The following is a 26,077-nucleotide window of genomic DNA, read 5'->3' as shown; positions in this document are numbered from 1 at the left end:
CCTCCCCTGCTCCCTCCACCGATTTTCTCAGAGCCAGGAGGTCACATCGGCTTTTTGTAACCAACGCTGTGATCCTGCTTTGGGTCAGGGTGAATCGGTTCCTCTCCCAAGGAACGTGCTGCCGGAGAAGCCTGGGTTTGGCCAGGGTCCCCAAGCGGCACCCACAGGGTCCCAGCCCAGGCCAGGTCCACACATCCTCCCCGAGAGCCTGCCAGGACCCGGGGTGAGAATGGGCACTGCTGTCAAAGGAGAAGCAAACCTGTAAGACAAACCAACAGTGGCAGCCTTGGGGAATGGGAAAACTCCCTGCAAAGGGAGAAATAAGTGGAGCTGCCTTACTGGAAAAAAAGACTCAAATAAATAGACGCAAGCAGAGAGGAAGCGACAAAAGACATGTGCAGAAAGCTGGAACGCAACAGGCGCGCAGAACATTTGTAGTCGCTCCTTTTTTTCCCCCTTTAGCTTTTAAGCTGCTGGGAAAATCCAGCTCCTAAGCCAAAAGGGTTCAAGGAGTCTTGCAAAACAACTCAGGAAAAGCAGCGTGAGAAATTTCGCATCCAGCAGACCCCCAGCCCGCCCTGCCGCTCGGAGGCAGAGCTCGGTACCAAAGTCATCCTCAGCATCTCCTCGCAGAGGGCAGCTGCTGCCATACTCACAATTTCAGGACTCTCCCGATCCCAGTCCCACTGCGCTGGGAGCAAAAGTTTTCCTCTGCCAGCGGCTGCTGAGGCCATTCACTACTTTTACTTCCCAGCCTGGAGGTGGGGATGGGTGTGTGGAGGTGGGGCTTAGGCTGCAATTTCAAAAGCCGGAGTACATTTTCACCAAAACTTTTGCAATCTCTGTCAATAGGAATTTATTTTTTTTTTCGTTTTCCCTTCTCCTGAAGTTGCAATCCAAAAATGACAGAGCTGCCCATGTGGTTTGCTGATACAGGGCTTTGCAAACCGCTTACACAATAGTCCCAGTCTCCAAACCGGTCTTTGCTTTCTTTCCATCTCCTGGCTCTCCTCCCTGCAAAGGGTCCCATCCCTCTAGAGCTTTTTCTTTACATTCATTTTCTTATTCCATTTGCTTTATCTGCATTTATTTCTTTAACTTATGAAGCTGTGGTGTTAGCCTGGGATTTGTGATTGGGAGCGTTTGTTTATATAACCCCAGAGTATTTATTTTTCGATATCTCTCCCCATTGTTTTTTTGCACTAATTACTAAGGCACTTCCAGATAAGAACTGGAGGAGTTAACAAACAGCCAGCCCCCGTTAAAGCTGTCAAAGGCAAACTGGAGTTTGTCTCTTTGGAGTTCTGGTGCTTTCTCAGCCCCACCAGCCTTCGCTGTTTGTTCCTCCTCCTCTCCCCTGGTTGTTGGATTTGCTCCATCTGCTGCCGGCTGGGATGGGGACGCGTGGACCCGTGTGTGCCACGGATGGAGCTGGCCCTGGCCATCTCTGTGCTGCAGAGAGATGGGGGAGATGAGCTGCTGCCTGCACTTAGACACCATGAACAGAGGTGTGGGGTGAAAGCAGACAGAGCTATCAGCTTGTTCTGGAAATGCATTGGCAAAGAAAAACTCGGTTGTCCCTTTTGTGTGAGCAGAGGTACAGAGGTTGTCCTACAACCTGGAATTGCTGAGACCCACTGCTGAGCACCACCAGAGAGGCAAAGCTCATCACAGGGGGGTTTAGCTCATCACAGCCTGGGACACCTGCAATCTTTGGGTGGAGGCAGGGGGATGTAGTGTGAGGATGTGGTCCTCAACAGGAGCTGGCTGGAGGTGCTGCGTTTAACCTGTGGGCTTGGAAATACATCCAGGCACCCAAGTGAGGATGCTCATCTTTACCCACTCCGGAGGCTCGATCCACTCCAGGATGTTGTTCTCCGTCACCTCTGCAGAAGAAGGTGATGGAACCACCACGAAACACAGCTGGAGATATTTCAGGTTCTCCAGAGAGCAGCATAAACTGCCTCTCTCAAAACAGGTCCTGGATGTTCATCCTCTGGACCTCCGGCCTCACTGGCCTTTTGCAGCTTCAAAATTCAGTATTCCCACCATTGACTGGGAAAATTGGCTCTCCCCACCAGCCCTAACTCTGCCTATATATTTCTCTGCTCAGAAAATCCAGGAACCTCTCTGTGACCATCTGCAGATGCACTAGCTCAGATGCGGAGTTTGATTTTATACAGCTTTTAGGTGGGACTGGGAAGACAGTCCATCTCCAGCTCCCTGCCCTTTCACTCTCTGCCTGCTACTGTGCCATGGTAGTGGGAAGCCCAGAGGCTGCTCAGGGACCTGATAACTTGGAAAAAGGTCAAGAAAGCAAAGGTCTTAGCAGAACAGCCTCAGTTATGGATCCTTCGAGGCTCATGCCCTCGGTCCAGGGGAGCACAGGTTTGGTAGGGCTCCAGGACTGCTGTGGCCATCGTTACCTCCCTTGAAATTTGAGGGGATGAAGAGGATGCCAACACAAGGCTGGTTTGGTCTGGACAGTTAATGCTGAATGTGTTTTACTGCTTGGCTTGATAACCCACAGTCCCTGGAGGTAACATTTTCAGGATCAAATACCATCAGATTCCATGAGCTGCTGCTCTCTCAGTGGATCATACACCCTTAGCCTGCACGCATCTTCCAAGTTCACTGTGTAGTCTCCATAAAAACCATTTGAGTACATCTTTTTCAAAAAAAAAAAAAACACCAACAACAAAGAGGTTGTTTTGAACATCTTCCAAAACCTGGATTTCAAATTATTTCAAAGTTCTAGAGGACTGGATTCACCCCTTCACCTGCTGCTGCCACTCGGCCAGAACAACACACCCTGCCCCGGTGCTGCTGCTGGTCCCTCCCGCTGCCTCTCCCAAGGATGCCTGGGTGTACACGGCCTCCGCTGCCCTGAGCATTGGTGTCTGGGGCTGTCTCAACTGCAAACAGGTGCACAAACCCAGGCGAGGTTTCACAATTCACACTTGTATTTCATGATGTTGCAGCCTGGGGATCAGGACAGCTGCAAAGTCACATCCAAGGAGAATACGAGTACTGGGGGAGATGGAGAGATCTTTGGTGGGTTCCCCATTCTCTTTTCATCCCAAAAGCCACAAGCTCCCAGATGGAAAGTCCAAATGGGATATTTTCCAACTCAGGGTCGTGGTGCAGCAGCAGCTGAGAAAGGTGCAGTCACATTTTCCTCCTGGTATTTCTTGATGGTGTCTGACAGACGGGATGCCCAGCCATGGGAAACGGGGCACGCTGGGCGGAGGGGCTTGATGTTTCTGAAGGGAAGATTATCTGTTTTCCCCACACAAGCTCATTAAATAGTAATTAAACAAGCACTTTATTAGCCCTAGCAGCAGAGATGCATTTTGCTAAGTAGGAGACAGCCAAATCAGTGCGTTCAAAAATACTCTTCGCCCAAGTGACCCTGAGCTGTCCTCCCGAGCAGGGCTGCATCAGACAGATAATGCACTGCAGAGAAAATAAACTTTATCAGCTCTCGTCGGCACTGCAGTATCACAGGAAGGCATTATTAGATCTAAAAAAACCTATTAATATTTTACAGCTGCATAACTCCTTTCTTTCCAGAAAGGCTGTGCAGCATACACAGGCAGTCCCCCAGGACCCACAAAACATGGTTAATTTGGGTGTAGGGGGTCGCAGCTCTTTGACAGGGGGGAATAGCCCGGTGGGAAGAGGACACTCTCCAGCTGCAGAGGAGCAAGGTGCAGACACCCAAAATGGCCCAGACAAGGGGGTCATCAGCCCCCATGCCCAGAGAGCAGCAGGGAAAGGTGGACACTGCTTCCAGCAGCAATATCAAGCTGCGACATTGCACGAAAGAAGAGCACCATCTATTGACTCCTTTTACTCTCTTTCTAGCTGCTGTGAGCCAGCAGGAGTTTTCAACGTGCACAAGGCTGCCGCTTCACCCCAGGACCTGGGTGTTTGGCAGAGCACCCTGGAAGGCAGAGAAGTATCACCTCCTTGCAGCAAAACATCCTTGCCCCGATGGTCCAAGCTGGCTGCTCGCTGGCACAGCACCAGGTTGCATCTCCATGGTCAGACAGGTTTCTCCTGCAGCCCCAAAAGCTGCTCACCCATCTTTTCCTTTGTAGGGTGCAAAGAGCTTTCTGCAAAGCATTAGAGCTGAAGGGGAATTTGGCTGTAAGCTAACAGATGCCACAGGGCATGCAGCCCGGCCATGGCCGTCACACACAGCCCAGTGTGAGGAGGGGACAGCAGCCACCACCCCCTTGGGCTGTGGGAATTCAGTTAGCTATATATGCATTAGCTATACATGAATTAGCAATATGATTTGGTATTGCATCATGTGGGAATGGGATGCAGGCGAAACACTGGCAGAGTCGCCCAGAGCAGCTGTGGGTGCCCCATCCCTGGAAACATTCCAGGCCAGGCTGGATGGGACTGTGAGCAACCTGGTCCAGTGGAAAGTGTCCCTGCCCATGGCAGGAGTTTGGACTAGGTGGTCTTTAAGGTCCCTTCCAGCCCAAACTGTTCTAGGATTCTAAAAAAGCCCATGAACTCCTTGGAAAGGGAGTGTTTCTCTGGGTGTGCTGGCCCGGTGGCTCCCAGCCTGGTGCTGTCTCCTGCCTGCTACTGCCACGCTCTGACCAAGAGCTTTCCTGCAGCTCTTCCAGCTTTTAGGTCGCTGCAAGCCTTTGAGCTTCAAATATTTGGATATGCAGACCCTGAGTGCGTCTCATGTAAGTGATAAGGATAATTCCTATGGAAAACCAAGCATTAAGGGAGTCCCCGTGACTACAGCCAGACTGGGCTACACAAGGTGCTCCCACACCAGTCTCGTTACAGCCACTTCAGCGGCGTCAAACTCTCTGGAGGATGCGGTGGAAAAAGTGTTTCTTGGAACAATTAAAACCAGTTTGCAGCAAACGACAGCAGCATTTATCCTGTGCAAAGGCATGATAAAATCTCCTGTTTGTGAAATTACAGACATCTACGGATGAATAAACCAGGACTTCCAGCCTGGGAGAGGCCATGTTAGTGAGCTCCTATCTGCCCAGGCTCTGCTGGTTACTCCAGCTCTGCTCTTGGTCCAAGAGTTAAGCTGGGCTTGCGAAGGAGCAGCTCAGTGTCCTGCATGGGAGATGGAAGACATCACCTGTGGGGCTGAAGGCTGACCCTTTTCTGCACGTGGGGCTGGGAAAAAACAGCTGGACTAGGGCTGGGATTTTACAGTTCAGCTCAGAGCCAGCCAAAATCCAAGACAAAAATGTTTTGAATTCTGCAGAAATTGGTTGCAGAGCTGGGATCTAAACGGGGTGGCTGGAGTCCACTGGTGGTAATTAGCCACCTTGCTTCTATACATTTTGAAGCTGCTTTCTGAATCCCTGCCTTGCCTTTTAATGCGTGCAGGAGCGCACTGAGGGCTGTCAGCAGCTGTAGCACAGATGTTGATGCAGTTTGAGTTCAGAAGAGGAAAGCCAAAGACAAAACCAGAGGCTGAACTCATGGTTCCTTTCCTGTCTCTCAGCCACGGGACTTCCATTCCTGTCCTGAAGAAAGAGGAATCTCACGGGCTGTGCAAACGCAGTGAGAAGTATCCTTATTATTTTGCTTCCAAACTTCATCCTGGAATGCTTGTAGAGCAGCAGAGGAGGGAAATCTCAAGGCATACATATATTCAGCTGATATTTCAGTTCTTATGAATGGGCACTGCTATAGAGACACATGGGAGAGAAAATTGCGACAGAACTGGGTTTCGACATCTGCAGCAATAACTAGGAAAAGGCAGAGAGAAATCCTGCCTTGGGTAAAGGAGGAGGAAAACAAGAAAGGGAAAAACTACAACTTTCCCCCATTCTGTTCTTGCAAAACTGCCAGCCCGCTCCCTTGGGCGTAACTATTTTGGGACAGCATCGCCTGTGATGTGTGAGATGCCTTCAGTCATGGAAAGTCTTTCAAAATATGGGGTTTTATGAATAACACAGAAGGAATAACGTTTCCTGAAGGATATGCTTTGACTTGAAAACCTTCCAGCAAGAGATTAACGCCGCACTCAGAGGCTGCCTGAGCTCAGAGCATTTATGTTCCTGCATAATTGCACAAGATGCACTTCTCAGAGAGTTTCAAGTCTATTAATGCACTTCACTCCTCGGGGACATGGTGTCAGAGAGACTGTGATCTATGGACAGAGGCCATCATGCTGCTTGTGATTCAGGTTTTTTTTTAAAAAAAAACAGCTTGCAAGTCATGATCCTTTGCAGTCTGGTCCAGATTTCCACCCCTCACTACATCTGAGTGCTACGTGTTAATTGGAAAACCTAATGGCATTATGTAAAGGCTAAAACTTGAGTACGCACATAGCAAGAATGCACTGAGAGGAACATCTGGTTCTCTATTTTTTTCTGGGTTTTTTTTTGTTTGTTTTTGGGGTTGTTTGGTTTTCTTTATGAAGTACATCATACAAGCGGGGCCACCGTGGAAAGCAAAGTCTTCCCTTAGTCGAGGATGTCCACTGGGTGAGCACTTACACCCGCCACCCTTTCAGCACGGCTTTAAACTGCAGAAGGTACTTTGCAAACACCTTTGTTGCCCACGCGGTCTTTCTGCTGAGGCTGTAGATGGATACTAATTAACGGTGTTCGTGATGGCAGCAGAATTATTGAAGCTGAATGCATGGGAAACAGCCACCTGACCATGCCTAGTGTGGGCAGCTTGATCTACATCTAATGGGGAGAGCAAGGTCCTGCCATCTCCTGCCATTCCCTAAAGCTGTTCTGTCCATGCCGGATAACAATTAGCCTTAATTGCTTCTAATGACCTGAGTGCCCACAGCGTTGCTATGAGGGGGGGCAGGGTTTCTCCTAAGAAGGATCTTATTGAAAAGTAATTAGTCCCTGAGCCAGACTGCAGCGAGTTCAAGGCAGGCACCACCGGGTGCTTAATAATTGAACGAGTTCTTGCTTCTTGGAAGCATTTGTAATTTGCAGTTATTATTGAAGTGAGACTTTACATGAATTTATACACAGAAATCCTTAGAAGAACTGTGCCTTTATCAGCCCTCAAAGTTATCTAAATTTTAATACACTTTGTCTTTACTACAGTAAGCTAAATAAATTGCTAGGCAAGTAAATGCTATTACAGCCCTGCTAAAGCACTGAATGCTTCCCATTTTCACCAGCACCCTTTTTCTTTTTTTCTGAAGATTTTTTACTGTCACCTACCAATTGAAATGTAATCCCACCAAGGCCAGACCCAGCCCAATTTAAAGGGATGAGAAAGAACTGTGGTCGGTCTGTAGAATGGGAAGGTCCTCGGGAGGCAAAGCCAGGCTGTATGGCCCAGCAAGGAGAGACATCCTGTTTGGGCTAAAGTGATTTAAAAAATCATTTTGACATTGCAAAACTCCATCTGGGAGAATTTCAGTTAAAAATGTGTGGGAGTGAGAAATATGGTCCTTCAAGAAATGCAGCCCATGAGAGATGACAACTCCAGGGAGAAGAGAAGGGTTTGGGGATTTTGCTCTCCATGATGCCACCAGCTGGATATCGCTGAAACTGGAGAGTGATGCTGCAAGAATGCAGGGGACAAGGAAGGGCAGATCAGTTCCAGCAGAATCCAAACAGGATTCCCCCCAATACTGCAGATTAAAGATTAATTTCTTTTTTTTTTTACTGTGTCCTCACCAGGAAATTCCAATAATAACAAAAGTCATCCTGAAATTGCTCTGCCCTAGCACAGACTTTGCTAGGGAGAAGGAGGCCAGTGGAGATGTGAGAGGGTTGCATGATGAGCAGCTCTCCACACAGACACTCACTGGCTTTCATCCATAAATCCTGAATGAGGAGCAAAGGCAGCAGGCAGGGAGAGCAGGGAAGGAGCAGGACCCAGATGAGGACCTAGACCCACGCAGAAATAGGGTTAGTCCTAAGAGGGGTTAGCGGTGAAGATGATGATGGGTCAGTCCACCCAGCACCCCAGGTGTATCTCAGTGCAAGGAGCGTGGAGGGAAATAGGAAGAGCTGGAAGCCTGGACTTACTTGGGTCAATGTCTCCTACTGACCCACTAGAGACCCAGTGAAACAATTCACGTAACTCAAATATTAATAGAAAAAGGACTAATGTTTTCAGGAAGGGCAGACAGGGGCAAAAGAGGAGTGTGATGGCTTCGGTACCATCACAGAGGTACAGATTTATTCTGGAGTTCAGACCACACCAAGGATTACACTGGCTACAAGCCCCTAGGAGAAGGGACAAGAAAATGAATGCTGTTGTGTGGGTCTGCTAGAAAGCCATAAAGATCAGGTGGAGGAAGATTTGCAGGCAGCTAACAGGGTCAAAAAACCTGGAGTTTACAGAAATGAGGGATTTTTAATTCAAGGGGTGGATGGAAAGTGCTGTAAGAGTGTGGGCTGGTGCTCTGGCTTTGAGCCAAGAAGGAAGCCCAGGGAAGGTGGGAACCAGGTGAGATAGCTGGGACAATACTGAAGAGCAGCAGGAGCACATAGCAGGGAGCCAGCCAGCAAGGACAGCCACCAGAGCTGCAAGGATAGCCACCAGCGCACAGAAAGGAGGAAGCCCAGGGAGGAGCTGGTCTTCTGCTCCGTTGTGGCATTGCCAGCCAACACCGCCTAATGGCTTTTTTCACATCAATGTTCACCGAAAGGTCAACAGCAGCTGCAAGCAAAGTGGACACCTACAGTGGAGGGGAAAGGATGGAGCAACAAATGGTGAAAGAGGGGTTTGGGGAGTGCTTGGATAACTTCAGTATTTTAAAATTACTTGGGCCTTATTTTAGAAGACTGAAGGACAGTGTCATTTCCAGTGCTGGGTTTGGAAAGTCATGGCAAGAGGCTGTAAATCTGGAATAGCGCAGAGCAAAAGCAGCTGAGAAAACAGGCAGGAGCCACACTAAGCCCCACTGTGCCAGCTGCACGCGGAGATAAGCCAAGCTTAGAGCCAGCTGCTGCTGACAGCCAAGGAGGGACAGCATGGGCAGCACCGCAGTGACATTCAGCAAGCTCCGAAGTCCTCTCCATCACAACCTTTGCCTCAGCAGGATGACACGGAATAACCTCAAAATATTGAAGTTTAATTTTTTTTCCTTTGATTTCCAAATGATTGAGTCTCACAGGAAAGCTGACGTGCTCCATCATTGATCTCTGTTCTATGCCAAGAAAGCCTCCGATGAGCAGGACACTTGGCCACCTCTCCAAAGGGCTGAGCTCAGCTGCAGCAACATCAGAAAAATACCTCCCAGGCACAATGGCCCCTTCTCATCAAGTTAGACTAATTGGGTTTTCTAAATAGGAGAAGAAAATGTCCACATCTGAGCAACCGTCCTGCTTGCAAGGAGCTCTCAAGGTTGCAGGAGCAATTAAGAAGAAGACACCCATGTCCAGGCGGCCAGCAGCCCACCCCTGAGATGGTCCAACAGTGGCCCCAAGAGTATAATCATTTACAGTGCAACATTCCCCTGAGTCAGGACGGTCACTATTTAGCAACCTTGACTTTCTTTTCCACTGACATCCCAGGTCCCTCCTTGAATTTGTGTCAGCTTTATCTTGTAGTATGCCATGGGAGGAGTTTAATGACCGGATGGATGGGACTCCTTATGAAGAGCCACCTCTTCTTGTTTGCTTTGACGGACCTGCTGGTGGCTTCATTGGATGTCCCTGGAGTCACAGTGCAAGTTCAGGCATTTAGGTTGCCTAATGAGAGGTGGTAGATGCCCCATCCCTGGAAACATTCCAGTCCAGGCTGGACTGGGCTCTGAGCAACCTGGGCTGGTGGAGGTGTCTCTGCCCCTGGCAGGGGGGTGGGACTGGGTGATCTTGAAGGTCCCTTCCAACCCAAACCCTTCTGTGATTCTATGATTCTAACATGAGGTCTGCAGGGCCCTGATCAATGCACATCTCACTATAGGGCTCCACCTGACCAAATGGAGATTCCCACCTCCAGGTAGCTCCTTTGGGCCCAATAGAAAACAAAACAAAACAAAACAAAACCAAACCAAACCAAAAAAACAAAAACAAAAACAACAACAACAAAAAAAAAAAAACAAAAAAACAAACAAACAAAAAAAAAAACAAAAAAAAAAAAAAACAAAAAAAAAACAAAAAAAAAAAAAAAACAAACCCAAAAAACAAAGGAGGCTCTGAGGACATGGTGCCTTGAGCCATGCAGGTGACAGTCCCGTTCAGAGGAGGAGGCTTGACTGGTGGCCACAAAGGTTTTTCCAGCCAACCCATCCAGGGCCTGCACCGTGGGTCCAGGACAGACACTGCAAACCCTGGCAAGCCTTGCTCCACCAGCGCATCGCTGCAAGTCCCTGTGCTAGGCACGGCTGTGCTGACAGAACCCCAAACCCTTTCTTAGCTCACAGTGCTGCACTAGGGGGTGTCAAAAGCGCGTCCATCGCTCACGAATCCAGCCATAGAGGAAAACCTGGATGCTGTATGCAGACAGCGGGTTTGTGTGCCTGATGGACACTGCAAGGAGGTAAGGCGTGAGGGGCTCCCACCCAAGTGCCAGTCACTTGAGCCATGTATCCCCCCAAAATAACGGGGGGTGCGCTATTTACATGCTGAAAAGCTGGTGGGAACATGCAGAGCATCAGCGGGTAGTTACCACTGAAGCTTGGGATGGAGATGGGTGATGGAGGGGATGGGCAAGTGGGCGGATGGATGGAAGGAAGGATGGATGGATGACCTCTTCTGCCACCGGCAAGAGAAGAGGAGGAATCGGGCGGGCCCTAGGGACACTGGGCCCCCCCCCAGGCGGGGAACTGTGTGCTGGTGTGCCGGGGGGGTGGCAGTGTTAGAGCAGAGAAGGAGGACGCTCCCTCCATGCGAGCAGGGAGCCTGCAAAGTCCCGGAGTCCGGATGCCCGGAGCATCCTTAACCCTCAGCTCAGCAGCTCTCCAGAGACTCCTGGGGCTGGGAATGAATTTTATTTCTGTGCACATCTCTGGGCAAAGAGAGGAAATAATTAAAAGAAAAATAATTTAACTGTCAATTTTTAGCTAGGCAAAAGGAAAAAACAAACAGCAGTTCTGGGTTCTTGCTGCTCACAGTTTTGTGTGAGCTAGGACTGCAGCCACCTGCATCTGGAGCGGGTCCTAGGGACATCTCGGCTTCCTGCCAGTCTCAGTTTCCCCATCTGCAAAGTCAGGGCTGTTCAGATGAATTTCCCAGTGAATCAAGTCACCACCACCCACCTCTCAACCCACTGCACAGAAAACCCCCAGCCCTGCCTATAAATCTGGGGCCACTCACCCGAAGAGCACCTGGGAAGCTATGGGGTACAAGCTGCATAAGACCGGCTGTGCTTTGGGGAATCACTGACTCTTTCATCCCTTCCTAATAGCATGGCACATGCCTCGTGCACAGACAAAACACACTGGGGGAAGGAAGGTGTCACCCTCACCCTGCCCCAATACCCCTCTCTGTTCTCTTTTTTGCAACTTGAGCTATGGGGACGATTTGTATAGGATTCACGCACTGTAGGGAAATGCATTTTTATGGCATCCAAATACTGATTAGATCTCACTGTGACATTCACCTTGTTTGTAGCACATCCATTTATTAATCTTTCCTTATCCATCTATTTTATTAAGAATTGATTGTGCACACTTGGCAAAATTGCGTAGCTGAAGAGTGACATCCAGTGTTTTACGCACACAAAGACAAATGAGTATTTTCCTACCCAGAACTTTTGGAATTCAAAATCAATGGGGTGGTCAATAATCTTTTAAACTGGGTTCATTATTCCAAAAGCATTGGTTTGCTCCTATATAGGATCACTCCCAGCTCGAGCACGGAGGAGGGCGAAGAGGATGGAGATATGGTGGACGCAGATCTGATATGTGAATCCACACAACAGCAGGACCAGGGGATGCTCACTGAAATCAGTAAAGGAATAGTTTATAACAGGGAAGTCCTGGTTTTATGCAGCAGGCAATGAATCTTGGGCATTTGCAGCCCATGAGGCTGTAGAAATGCAGAGGACCAGCAGGTTAAAGGGGAATTTACAGCCCACAAGGCTGTAGAGATGCAGAGGACCAGCAAGTCAAGTTGATGGACAAGTGGTCGGTGAACAGATGGTGAAGGGGCTGTGTGACAGTGTTGGCTTCTGGGGCAGTGTGAATGCAGAGGAGCCCAGGAAGGGGCTTTCCCCATCAGCATCTCCACTGTGAACAGCAGACGGGGTGAGCTGGGCCATGATCTGACACGGCTGGGCACCAGCTGTGCTCTTATGTTCTTGGCCAAACACTGCTAATTTATTTTTTTATTATTATTTTTATGGTTTATTTTAAAAACAGAGAAATAATGAAACAGAAAGAGTGAAATCTATTTCAGATAGCATCCATGTAAGAAATTTTTGCATAAATGAATTCTTCACTGGAGCTTTTCTCTTTAAATCTAGCATATATATGAAAATGAAAGTATTTGCCGGCAAGTCATAGTTAGGAGAATGAAAGCACTTGTGTTGCTCTGGGACATCCACAGGGTACAGCGGAGTTTGCTTATGGGAGAACGAAAAGTGGCTCCAGGGTGACGCCCCACCTCTGCAGAGCAGCCCAAAGTGTAACCTCTCGCCACAGACCAAGTCACCCAGAACTTCTTAATGTGTCAGATCTGCAAATAAACAAACCAAAATAAAAAGTTTAAAACTTTAAAGCTCTTCCTGCATGCTCACTGGGACCCAAGCAATCAGAGGCTCAGACTCCCCGAGGTTTCAGCACACTCCAGCACCAGCCCTGCAAGCCCTGATTACGCTGTCCCTAGATATTAATTATTCTGAAAAACATTTCTAAAACCCCAAAGAGCTGCAAGCCACGGAGAGACCAATTTCGCTGTTTTTACCAGCGTTGCCACCCAAGTGTAAGAATGAGTGTTTCAAAGCAAACACATTTGGAAATGCAACTTCTTCCGAATGTTTACGGGGAGTATTTTTAATACGAGGACCCAGGAGCTCTGCCATCAGGGGCACCACGTCCACTCGGATGCAATCAGAAATTCAAGTGGGAAATTGTTCCCAAAAATGTACATTAGAAAATGCATGGAAACAAGCAGAGTCATTACCTGCCCTGTTTGCGCTAAGCATGACCATGGCTTAGTGTTGACATTACTTGTTCTCATGTACACGGGGCAGGGCCAGATCCTGCCCCCTGCATGGCAAAAAGTGGACACATGCCCCTGGTCTTCTTGCACCAAGAGGTGCTCCAAGAAGTGACCGCAGAAACCAGATGACCAGAGATGAGCGTGCAAGGGGGGACAGGGTAGGAGTGGCAACCGCGTTGGTTTGCAACTTGTCAGTTTTTGAAAAATTGCAGAACAATTTGCAGATTGAGGGAAGGCGAGGGTGGGACATGTGGTGTCTGGGCTCTGAGCAGGGAGTGGAAACCACAGGGAGCACCAGTGAGACCCATGCAATGGCAGACAGCAGAGGAGAAGCGGTTCATGAGCTGGAGGAGCAATGTGGCAGTGGGAGAAGGTAGCTCAGACAAGTCTGAAGGCGAAGGGAAAGAGAGGGTAGAAAAGGAGACGAAAAAGTAATGAACTGAGCTGAACTAGCATGAAGCTTGGCTCTTCTGCCACACCCTAGGAAGAGTGAGAGCTCCCAGGTGAAAGGACTTGGCCTTCAAGAAGCACCAGGGTCTCATTCAGGAAGGTCTGGTCGGCTTCTGCCTGACAGCTTTGCTGCCCTGTCCCACACCTGGCCAGATGTGCTTGGGAAGCAGGGATGGCACGGGAAGGCTGCTACTCAGTCAGCCGTAGCACAGGGAAGGGATCTGTCCCCCACCCAAACCTTGGCACAGGTTGCTCAGAGGGGTCGTGAAGTCTCCATCTGTGGAGATACTCAAAACCTGACTAGACAGAGTCCTGGGCAACCTGCTGCAGGTGACGCAGATGATCTCAAGAGGTGCCTTCCAACCTCAACAATTCGGTGATGTGGTCATTTGTCTTAAAGCATTTAGCAGCCTCCTTTGCTGACATCTGCCAGTCACACTTGAGCGAGTCCCTGCAGCTTCATGTGTAGCATTTTCATGGTGCAGCTTCTCCAGCTGTTCCAGATGTCTGCTTCCAAATGAGATGAGCTTCCCCAGGGGAGCATCTCACCCATCATAGCCTTGGGCCAGAACAGGGACCTCAAACCTGATAAGGTGTAAGCATTTGTGCTGACCTCTCCATCCTCCCGCCACCATGGCCATCCCACCTCAGCCAGCTGCAGACACCATAGTGGTGACAGCACTGGGGTCCTACAGAGCTGCACTCCCGGGAGGACATCTCTCACATACCACCAGACATTGGTGTGCTCAAGACCATACAACATTCAAGTTAAGCAGACTGTTGTAAACCAACACCTTGAGTGACTTTGTCCTGTCCCCAGGGAAGCCAGTGATGACATTTTAAGCCGGAGCCGCTATTAGTCCTGAGGGTGAGGGTGTTTCACAAAATTGAGGAGTTTAATAAAATTGCCATCCTGAGGGAAGGATTGTTGTCCTGTAACATTTTTCCCCATCAATTATCTATCAGAGGCTAGATAATCCCAGGATCACCTATAGCGGGTGCATCTGAAGCTACCTGTAATTAAAAATTAAATTACAGCTGACAAGATCACATCTGGAATGGTTTATAGTAAGCAATGAGCTCCTCCTCCGTGCCATACAAGAGATATTTTATCACCTGTTCTTCTAGAAGAATATCAGAACTATATGTTCAAATGACTAAACGTAGGGGAGACTTTTCTCATCCCTACTCTAAGCTCAGGAAACCACAGTTATGTGGGTTTGTCTACTTGGAAATGCAGCTGGTGTCTCCTTGTTAGTCCCTGGAGTGAGATGTGGACGGCAGGAATATATCCACAGCAGAAACATGATGGAGAGGGTGTGAAACTCACACCAAAACCTCAACAAGTGTTGTCAGCACTTGGAGGCTGTCAAGGGCACTAAGTCCATTCAGGGGGGACTTTGCACAGCTCCACCATCTTCTTGATTCTGGCTCTGATGGCTTTTGGTCAGGACATGACTGGAGAATGGCAGGGGGTGAGAAATTTAGGAAAAAATACTGAGGATTCAAAGATGCCTGCAAACCACCCATTACAGTAAAAGTTTATTTCAAAGATTCTGTTTAAAAACTATCTGGCTCACTCTGGCATGAATCTCATCTCACACTTTACACAGCAAACCACACTGGGATCCGTCTTTGTGTCCTCACATTCCCAAAAAGATCCCAACCTCTTGCCAAGCCCTCAGTGATGCTCTGCTGACCCCATCTCCCCCAGTCTGAGGATTCAGCCTCAGGACACTGGACCCAAGGAACTGGTATCTAAACCCCACCTATATTCTGGCTTGAATTCTCTTCCCAGGGATCATTCTGGGCAAAATGATGAGGATACACTCCAGGAGCACCACCAGACCCCGCCACCTAGCAGAGCTCTCCAGCTCTTTCATTTATCAAAGACATGACTGCAGTTTGGAGGAATGACTGGGTCAGAGCAAAAGAAGTGAGACAGGTTTGAGTTTTTGTTAGGTATCTAGATGCTCCTGAGATGCAGGTGGGTGCAATTATTCACCAATTGCTAATATGGTAATCAAATCCATATTTTTCTGTATGGTGTCCATGGGTGATCCTGCACCACAGAAGCCTGAGTGCACCAGAACCTATTTGCACAGGAAAGGATTTAACCCTCTCTAATTGCAATCCAACAGCTTTCACTGAAGACAGTTAAGGGACAGTGAAGGTATTTACGTAGGCACCTGGAGCAAGGGGATGTTTGTGCTGGAGGTCATTTGGAGAAGGAGTTTAGTTTGGTATCTATGAATTGCACCTCAAAGGGAATGTCTCCATTCATTGACCACAGAGCCAGGTGGCACTGTCTTCTCATGCCACGTGCCTGGATTTCCCAGTCCACGCAGCTCTCAAGGGCTGTCATTTTTTTCCCTTGGCTTCAGCCATGCTTGACAAAGCCTCCAAAAGAAGAAGCTGTGAGGTTTAGAGGCAACGGTCTCAGGGATGGAGAGGGCAAGGAGATGGGCTGCTCACAGACAGCTGAAGTAGTCACCTGGTTGTCCATGTAAAGGGGTTGTACATGGGCCAACATACCTAGACATACCTGAGCACGGTGTATGGAGCAGTCCTGGGCTCCTGTCTGAGGTGGAATTAAGAACCAGGGGCCAACCTGCAGGGATGGTACCCAAGGAAACTCCCAAGCGGCCAGAGATATTGCCCAGCACGTTGTCTTTGTGATTTCCCATCCTCCTACAACCAGCTAAGCCATGTACCAGGCTTGACCTAAAAATCCTGAAGAAAGGAGATGGAGCTAGACCAGATACTGCTCAGGATCCTCTGTGGTTGTGTTTGTATTAGAGCTGTGCCCGCACTTGGGAGAGCTGCTGCTGGCCCTCCCTGAGAGCGGCTCCCCTGCCTTGGCCATGCACTACGCCATCAGTGTATGCCTCGGGTGGTGTGGAGGGGGAGATGGAGACTTTTGCACCCTCCAGAGCGTGACCCAGGCATTGGAAAGGAAATGCCAAAGGAAGGGCCAGTATTGAACCAGGGGAAGCTCCTCCAGGTCTGGAAAGGAAAGACAGGTCTTCCTCCAGTGTTTCTCTACCGGCCTCAACACCACAGCTCACTTCCATCACACGACAGACTCTGTCTGGGTAGTGAAAACTCATCCTTTGCTGCTTCGGACTATGCAAATCCGTTGTACGATCTCCACCTGCTGTGAACTGCGGCATGCAGCAAGGGGATTCAAAACTGTTGAGACGCTCCATCAGGAACAGAACGTGTGGCTGTCCCAGCTCAAGGCAAGAAAACATCTTGGAGAGCATCTCTGGGGAGCATCTCTGGGTGGGGAGCAGGGCAGCACCTTCAAACACCTTCAATATCAGTAGTGGCTTTGCTGGTTGATTACTGCAGGCATTTTGCCCTTCCTACCAAAGATAACATTAAGGAAGGGGAAGACCTTGTTATAACTTCAAAGTGCAAGTGAGTTATTGTCGCTGCTATTCTGTTAATACAATAATACTTGTCTGACTAATTAATTGTTTCGTTTTGATTTACTTTTTTCTCATGGGGTCCAGGATGGAAAAATATTATTGCAATACTTGTCAACAGGCTTCCAAAGAAGGAGAATTTGATCTGCTATGCCTGAAAACAACTTCAAATCAATGCTAATTTTAAGGACATTCATGCTGGCAATTTTAATTCAATACAATAAATTATCTTGGTTTTTTTAATAGAGAGGCATTGTTTATACAAATTACATCCTTGAAGCTTACCAGTTCAGAAAAAGTAATAACAAGAAAGAAATGGAGAAGGGTAGATTAGATGAGAAGTAGAGAGTAAACGAGATATCAATTGTATTTAAATCTGAGGGCGGTGGAAAATCTTTTTATCTGTAATATTAAATGGATCTCTCCTATATGATTACAGAGATGAATTTCTGGGTGAAAGGTAAAACTATCTGAAAATTGCCAGAGATTTAATGATGTTAGGAAATTGCAAAAGACCAACCATTACTCTCAACTACTTGTGGCCAAGCACAAAACATTTCCAAAGGAGTTTTATTTCCCCTCTCTTAAATTGGGATACAGAAAACGAGAAAAGGCATAAAAACTTAAATAAGCTGCATATCACCTTTTTTTTAGCATAAACCTAATGAAAAAAAGGATGGTTTTTCTTCTGAACATTATCTTAGTCTTGATTTACCCAAAGTTAGAGAAAAGAGATAAATTCCAAAGGAATCTGTGCCTATGAAAGCGCAGCAATTGTTTCATGGATTGAACAGAAGATGCTGGAAGTTTCAAAAATGTTTTATTTTGCTGCAGTAAACAAGCATATTCCATAGGGTTTGGGCAGAATAGTCCTTTCCGATTTGCATTAAAACTTTATGAGCAACAAAGGAAGTATTTCTATTGAGAGGAAAGAAAAACTTTGGAACTCAGGAATCTTAAAAGCTCATCATGTAAAATGAGTGGAAAAGTACGGCACGGTCTTTCGTACCCATCCTGGAGAAATCCAAAAGGTATGACAAGTTTATATGAATAATGCAATTTCAGAGCTACATTACGTAAAGTGCAGATATGTGAGAGCTTTAAGTCATCACACAGTGTACCGCTCCATCTGAGCTGAAGTCACTGATAGATACTTATTCCTAGCTTTTTATTACAGTGTCTTTGAACTTTATGAATCTCTGAAACATTTCTTACTATGGTAAAAGGCATGATGCTGACCTACATTAGCCAAAAAAATTACTGTGAAAATTCCTTTCCTTTTATGTACCAGGGAACAACCTAGAAGTCAAAAGAAATTCTACATTTTCATCTGAATTTCAGCGACAGCAGCAGATGTTATCCACGTGCTGCAATGGCTGTGGGAAACACAGTGAGCCACAAGTAGCCAACCAGAGGTAACACAGGTATGGAAAACGGTGATTAAAATGACTTTGGGTGGCAAAGGTTGTAATAACCTAGCAAAAGAGAGATGGATGATTGACTACTGCTGAGTTAATTCCCTACATTCCCTTAGAGCAGAGAAATGGGCGTTTCCATAGTGCGGCTCATCTCCTCCTTGGTGCAGAATGGGACAGAGGAGCTGCACGCCCCAAAATCCCCTTTTTCCCTACAGACCAGAAAAGGGACCCAGGAGGACCAGTCCAGATGCAGGGGCTCTGCATGGAGACTACCCAAAGCTAGGTGAGACGAATCCTTGCCCTCCACGCCCAAAGCTGAAGAGCGTGCCATCTGCAGACATAATCTGCATCATCAACAGAGACTCCAAATCATCTCAGTTGCAGGTTAGAGACAAGAGGGGCTGAGCTGTGTGCTCACAATGTGCTCAGCTCTGCGAGATTTCATCCAATGTGTGTTTTCCTGCAGAACCTCTGCAAAGCTCCTTAGAGATATGTCTTCCTGCACATCAGCCTACTTCCTTACTCCTTCTTAACCCCTGCAGGCGTTTCGACCAGCCCCACCACGGAAAGCTGCAGCAGCAATGCTTCCACTAAAGTCTTTTTCTTGGTGGGCTTTCCAGCTCTCCAGGATTTCCAGACTTCCCTCTTCATTATGTTCTTGCTATTCTTCCTGCTGGTCCTGGTTGGTAATGCTGTCATCGTCACCGTGGTTGTGGTTGACCATACACTCCACAAACCCATGTACTTTTTCCTGATTAACCTCTCTGTGTTAGGCGTGCTATTCATAACCACCACCATCTCCAAAATGCTGGCAATGTTCCTGGACAATGCTAAAACCATCTTGTTTCAGGGCTGTTATCTGCAGATGTACAGTTTGCATGGGTTGATGGTAAACAAGGCGCTTCTCCTGCTGGTCATGGCTTATGACCGCTATGAAGCCACCTGCAGCCCCTTTCATTACCCAGTCAAGATGACAAGAAGAATGAACATCCAGCTGGCAGCGAGCGCCTGGATCACTGCGCTGATAATACCCGTGCCCATCATCATGCAGACCTCTCGGCTGGCTTATGGACACACAGCCAGGGTTCACCACTGCTTTTGTGACCACCTGGCTGTTGCACAAGCCACGTGCTCAGACTTCAGTGCCGATTTCCAGACCTTCTTGGGGTTCTCCATTGCTATGACAGTGTCGGTCATCCCTCTGTTGCTCGTCACCCTCTCATACGTCCACATCATCCTCTCCGTACTAAAGATCAACTCCACAGGAAGACGCATGAGAGCTTTTTCAACATGTACTTCCCATCTGCTTCAACATGTATTTCTCTGTGGCGTATGTGTCCTACAGAGCAGACATCCCCGTTGATGTCCATGTCATGAGCAACATTGTCTTCTCTATTTTGACTCCCTTGTTAATTTATACATTACGGAACAAGGAAGTAAAATCCGCAGTTAAAAAGTCTATCCTGAAAATCTTGCCCCTTTAAAAAAAACACAGTTTATGTGAGTAAAATTTACAGCAGTGCAGAAGCCTCATGCTATTTATTATTTCAGTCCTCTGGTTAATAAAGACATTGTCACCTTCAGAGTTCTGTCTGAGCTGTGGCATATCCTACGTTCACGTATTTCAGCCTACTTCTGTGAAGTCTTCAGTAGACTTGCTGTAATATTTATAATTTTCCAGTCTGGTTTCTATCCTTCAGTGACTAAATCACTGAAGCACTAAATAAAGCTGTGCATGCACTAAATAAAGCTGAACTAGAGCGTTACCATGTTTCTTTACGCTTTCCCCTCCGTGGTGCAGCGTGGAGGATGCATTATTTTAATCCCTCCATTAAAGACTTTCAGGGGTGGAAGCAGTTATTTTCCCTACAAATGACATAGGTGACCCTGAGCTGCTGCTCCTGGGCAAGGAAAGTACAAAATCACTTTCCAGGACTGCAGAACTGAAGAAAAAGTTAAAGATAAATTAAAAATGCAAATTCAATTAATGAAATGGTGTCTGTGTGCAATTCGGGGCTATCAGCCACCTCTTACATCCCACCACATGATTCACAGGTTCCTGCACTAGGAAAGCCACGGTGAAGCAACAGACAATAAAACACCATGAACCTCCAACCTGAGGCAGAGATGTTACCAAGCATCGTAAACTGTCATTTTTTATCTAGAGCTTATTTAATTCATTTTTTCCTCCAGAGCAGACAGATAGTCCAGTGCAAATGAGCATCTCTGACCTTTTGAGACATGCCTGTTTTTTTCTAAGAGTAACATACTGAAATATATCTTTCCTACAGCATCTGTTTAACATAACCTTCCAAAGCTCGTTAAAGGTGTTTGGGGTCTGCAACACAGATTCGGGGGAAGTCTTGGGCTAGCTCCTCACTTGTTCTTCCATTAACATTTTTAACTCAAGATGCAGATTCAACCCATTGCTTTGACAGCCCATGTTAGACCAGACGGGTCTCCATTTCCAGTGCACTAACACCTTCAGCCTCCTGTGACCAGCCTTCAATGCTCTCGGCTGCCTCTGAGCAGAGTACCAAGGGAGCTGAAGAGCAGAAGACTGCCAGGCTGTCAAGGATGTGGCATGACCATTCGCCTGCACTGCCCACCACCAAAAATGGACACATACATTGGGAATTCATTGAAAGATACCTAAGAAAGAATTCATCTAAACATAGCGGTTGATTTGGGTAGAGGATGTTGGTTTTAAAATGTTTTTTAAACATTTCTCTATCATGCAGAGCAGAGCATCTTCTCCATCATGAGCATGTGAGCAGGACCTGTGAGCTTGTAAGAGTCACTGAAGGCCACATTCATGATAGGGAGGATGCTCTGCACATTGGCATGACATTGTCTTGGTTGCCTAAAAGTGGCCACCATGCTTGGGCATAGGTCTGTACTCCAAATGAGGAGACACCATGGGATCTAGGCAGATTTGTGTGCTAATGAGCACACAAAAAAAGCAGTGATCCCTCTTCACAAGACAGGAGACCTGCACACATGTCAAGAAAGAGGTTTCCACCAGGTATCTTGCAGATGCACTAACGAGCACACCAAGTTCAGGTGCCTGAAGAGCTTTTGTGGGACCAGGAGGTCTCTAATGAGCTTTGAGGACTTCCAGGATTAGATTCTGTTCGAGAGTAGGCGCCAAAGACCGTTAATTTTCCCTTGGTCCCATCTTTTGCAGAATCTGGGCTTTGGGTCTGGGAGAGCTGACATTTCCTTGCAGCACAAAGCTCCACCACTTCTAGTTTGACTTGAGTGGAGTTTTCAGTTGAGATCTCCTCCTAACAAAGCATTTAGCAGTGAAGAACTGTTCATAACAGCCAGTAAAATGTTCTTTTTTTATTACTCTCACTTTAAAAACTTAATCCTTATTTCCACTTTGATGTTACTAATTTCCCACCATAAGATCTTGTTTCATTTTTTGTCTGACAGCAGATCCCTGTTGCCCATGTAAATTCACATACAAGACGATCAAACTCTTCCTTAATGAAGCGCCCAGAGGCTCTCACTGTAATACACATTTTCCAAACTTTGAACAATTCTCAAGACTTTTCTCCCAACCCTCTTTATGTTGTAACATTCTTCTTGAAGAATAATCATAAAACCAGGATACAATAATCCTGTATTGGCTGCACCATCATCAAACAGAGATATCACTACATAAATGCTTCCAGCATTCCCCTCCTTATACAGGATTGTTCTACTCCTCTCAACAAATCATTTTGCAGAGACAAGTGTTCATGAGGAAAAAAGCCCTAAATATACAAATTTTAGCTACTATTTTGATTGCATGGATTTTTCCAAGTGCCCTGAGGATGGGAAGCAGCCAGCACATCGAGCAGGGAGCTGTGCAGAGCCCGGCATCGTGGAGGTTCCAAGCCCAAACCAACCATCAGGGCTTGCGTGCCTTTTTCATCCACAGCTTGGGAACTCCTCCCAAATCCCTGCGATGGAATGCTGGAAAGGGATTACATATCCAATGCAATCCAAGGGAAGAGGGAGCATGGTCGATGCAGAAATGGGGAGTGCTGTGCTCTCCCCTCAGCTGGCCATCAGGAAAAGAAAAATTGAGCCAAGGAGAAAGGATGCATTTGGGTTTCCCACGCCAGCGGGTAGGTAGTTTTAAACTAAAAGAGAGTACGTTTAGATTAGATCTTAGGAAGAAATTCCTTGTTGCGAGGGTGGTGAGGCGCTGGCCCAGGCTGCCCAGAGCAGCTGTGGGTGCCCCATCCCTGGCAGGGCTCAAGGCCAGGCTGGACGGGGCTGGGAGCAGCCTGGGCTGGGGGGAGGGGGCCCTGCCCCTGGCAGGGGGTGGGACTGGCTGGTCTTGAAGGTCCCTTCCAGCCCAAACCATGCTGTGATTCTGTGATGTTCCCAGCTGTCATAACAATCCTGTGGTGGTCTTGGGTGATGGCTCAACCACAAACCACAGTGGGCAACCAGCCACTGCAGCCACAGGCATGAGATGTTGAGACCCACCAGCAGCACTGCTCCTCACCTCCCAACACCTATGGGCAAACTGGGGTGAAAAAGCCCACAAAATGAACAAAAAAATGAACATCACCTGTCACTTCTTAGAAGTTTTTTTTTCATTGTAAGGGAATGAACCTCCTCCAAACCCAGGTGTCCCCTCTGTGTCCTTCACAGGAGCCATCTACAAGAGCTGCACCCAGGAGGCACCATTCCAGCATATGCACCTTTATCTCTGGAAATTATTAATATGAAGCCATTACTTGGACTTCTGTCCCCCCTTGCATGCTGCAGTATTGCCGGGACTTAGCCTCAAGGAGGAGGGGACCTTTCTAGAACCTCCTAAGGAGAAGCAGAGCTTGCAACGAAGGGGAGAGCCCTAGCCCAGCACCTCTCCGCCAGCATGACTATATAAAAGAAGGAAATCCACCCAAGGGATTTTATCTCATTTTCAAATAGCGTTTTCCCCCTGTACACTGTGACCTGTGCATTTACTTTTAGGAACTGGACTTTTTTTACCTGGGTAAAGCCTGATGTTCTTGGCTGCTCGAGAGGGAAGCAAAGACCTCGGCTGGCTCTTAACATCTGCATTCGAGGGCAAGGTTAGAGCAGGCAGGGTAAAGGCTTGCAACCAGCATTCAGAACAACATTACAGAACATAACTACCAAGATAGGATGCTAAAGCCTTCTCCACTTCCCTCATTCATCACATTTGACAATATAATATTTTTGCCTAACAGCTAGAAACCATTTCCAGCTAATATTATTTGTTATCTGCAGCAATAGCATTATACTAATATCCAGAGGATCACGCAGCTGCCTTTTACAAGACACTGCATTCACATAATGTGTTTTCTGCTCCAAATCTCTCGGTTTTATATGAAACAAAAAATAAGAATTACATCAAGCAGAAGAACCTGCAGACTGAGCAACGGTTTTCCAGATGTAGCTGGGTATTTCCGAGCCATGAGATGTAGTCTGTTTATGAATAAGAAACCCCAAATCCTTCCCGTACCCAATTTGTATGTCGGCCTGAACAACACTGCATAATACTTTATTCTCCATACAAGCAGCAAAGTTTCTTACCTAACACTCATCATTGCCCTTAAATTGCTCTCCACCTCGCCTTCAAGGATGTCAGCCCCCCTTCTCCAGCCCCTCCACACCCCAGCAGCTCAGGCCACTCTCCTTTTTCAACAGAAATCTTGCAGGAAAACCACAATCCGATTTTTTTCTCAATTCAAAATGAAAGAAAATCAGAAAATCAAATCAAAAGCTGTCTGGTTTTGCATCTGTATAAAAATATATGCACCCCAAGGAGCTTATTAGTGCCCACATCCATCTGATGGTCTCCCCCTGCATCACGAGAGCCCTTTACCCCTTTTTGCTGCTGTTTCTTCATGCCAGAGATGCCCTTCCCAAGTGGGTCACGGGCTTATATGTTGTGCAAATTATGTACAAGTGGATGTGAAGCAAAGGCCATACTGTTTCAGGTGCCATTATAATAATAACAACAGCTTAAAATGATATAAGAGTTTATATAATCTATTTTGCAATCAGAAATCTTCTACATAAAGTTTGTGTAAAAACAGATGTTCTTTTTCCATGGTCCCTTCATGCTCACCATCGAAATCAAAAATACATTTGCTTTCATTGTTTGGTTTGGTCTGATGGTTTCTGCATGGTGTGAAGCGAAAGCTTGCCTCACCTACCACAGCGCTCCACAGAGAAGCACCCCAGGGCACCCCCATGCACCTCCTTCCCCCCCACAAAAGCACAATGTTCACCAGGGTCACTCAAAAGCCTCCAGAAAAAACACTGAGTGCCACAAGCAGCACCCCATCCCCCCCGCAGCTGATGCTCCCCCCTTCTCATGCGTCAGGGCCAAGCCCTCCATAGTCAACAAGGGGAAAAAAGAGAGAGATTCAGGCACACGTCATCTTGCCTCTTGTATTTCTCCACGCGGGATAGTCTGCACCTGGAAATGTTTGCAGTCACCAGGGTGACTGGGCTGGACACTTCTCTCCTTAACGCAGATCAGTTCTAGTCAGCTCACAAGGGATCTTGCTGCAGCATCATAGCAGGGAAAATACAAAGCTGTGAGGTTTCCAGGGCTTTTTATAGATTTAAGAGCCAGGGAAATCTGGGTTGGAAATGTCATAACATCTGCAGTAGAGCGATACATTTTATTTTTTCTTTTAATTTTAAGAGAATAAAAGTAAAACTGCAGGATGAGCAGTGGGGGTACCTGCAGGCAAACCTCCAGACACGCAGCTTCTCCACTGGGACATGTCATGGCAGCAGTCCCAGAATCTGGAGAATGAACTCATCATTTTCTTGGCGGTTTAACACCATTTTTTATTGTTTGCACCAACAGTGCAGCCTTGGTGACACGGTTATTTGTTTTTTCCCCTCTGCTTTTTGCATAGATTTTTCTGCTTTTGAGCGCATCCCTTCACTCCCAGAGAGCCACATGACATTTGCTGTGCATTTATCATGCTGAAAATAGTCAAGAGCCGGGGGGGGAGGGCTTTTTTTGTACACAGAAGAAGAAAAGCCTTATGGCCCAAGCCCCTGGGAGCCCAAGGAACAGCTGGGAAGCCACTCACAAGTCAGGCTTTACTGCAGCTTCCCTGCTTAACGCCTTTCTTCACCATTTCTTCCTTGGAATCCTGCACAACTGCAAACCCCGCCAACAGCTGGCTGTCTTTCAGGGTCTTCCAGTGGTCGTGAAAGCCTTGGTCTTCCCTGCATGCCTCTGCTTTCCCACATCCGAGGCTGATGACCTGCCCTATCAGAGCAGGGATGTTGCTGTGTCCGAGAGGAGATGCCTCCTCTTTCACCCAACCAGGCAAGAAGGGATCAAGAGGGATCCTCCTCCCTGTTCCTGCTGCTGAGAGCTTTCTCCTTGGTCCCTCTGCACCAGGCTGGTGGGAGCAGGGGAGGCACCATGCCCTGGAAGATGCTTTTCCCCTGTGAGGATTCCTCCTTGTGCTGGGGGTGAGCTGAGCCCCGCATACCCCAAGGGAAGGGAGAAGGAGAAGCAGATGTACAGTGTCTCACCAGATACCAAATTCTCCAGCTCTTGCTATTAGAAAGGACGGGGCCTGGGGAGGTCATTGCAAGGGTCCTGTTTGGCCCCACACAACTTTCTACAAGTCTTCAAGACAAGAAGAAGTAGCAGCATCCTTCTACCCTTGCAGCAAAG

At 47.5% G+C, this 26,077-nt stretch overlaps 2 protein-coding genes across 4 annotated transcripts in view; one reads left to right on the top strand and one right to left on the bottom strand.

Annotated features, from left to right (window-relative positions):
- The window catches only part of SLCO2B1 (solute carrier organic anion transporter family member 2B1), a 61,157-nt gene extending 60,397 nt beyond the window's left edge, over positions 1 to 760 (bottom strand). For 2 of the 3 annotated variants that reach the window (XM_040583800.1, XM_040583801.1), the window contains exon 1: positions 657 to 741. The gene's annotated coding sequence lies outside the window, so the exon portion shown is untranslated. Of the gene's footprint in view, positions 1 to 656 lie in introns of all 3 variants that reach the window. The other variant, XM_040583802.1, reaches the window with a different exon arrangement.
- A 16,656-nt stretch (positions 761 to 17,416) lies between these two features.
- Positions 17,417 to 19,877, top strand: LOC121083208 (olfactory receptor 2AT4). Its single transcript, XM_040583348.1, is given in 3 exon segments — positions 17,417 to 17,435; positions 18,936 to 19,701; positions 19,703 to 19,877. Coding segments are annotated over 3 exon segments (960 nt in total).
- The last annotated feature ends 6,200 nt before the right edge of the window (positions 19,878 to 26,077 follow it).

The sequence above is a fragment of the Falco naumanni genome, chromosome 2 (assembly GCF_017639655.2).
Source record: "Falco naumanni isolate bFalNau1 chromosome 2, bFalNau1.pat, whole genome shotgun sequence".
NCBI lineage: Eukaryota > Metazoa > Chordata > Aves > Falconiformes > Falconidae > Falco > Falco naumanni.
Note: the sequence above shows the minus strand (reverse complement) of the source record. Positions and strands in the feature narration are given on the sequence as shown.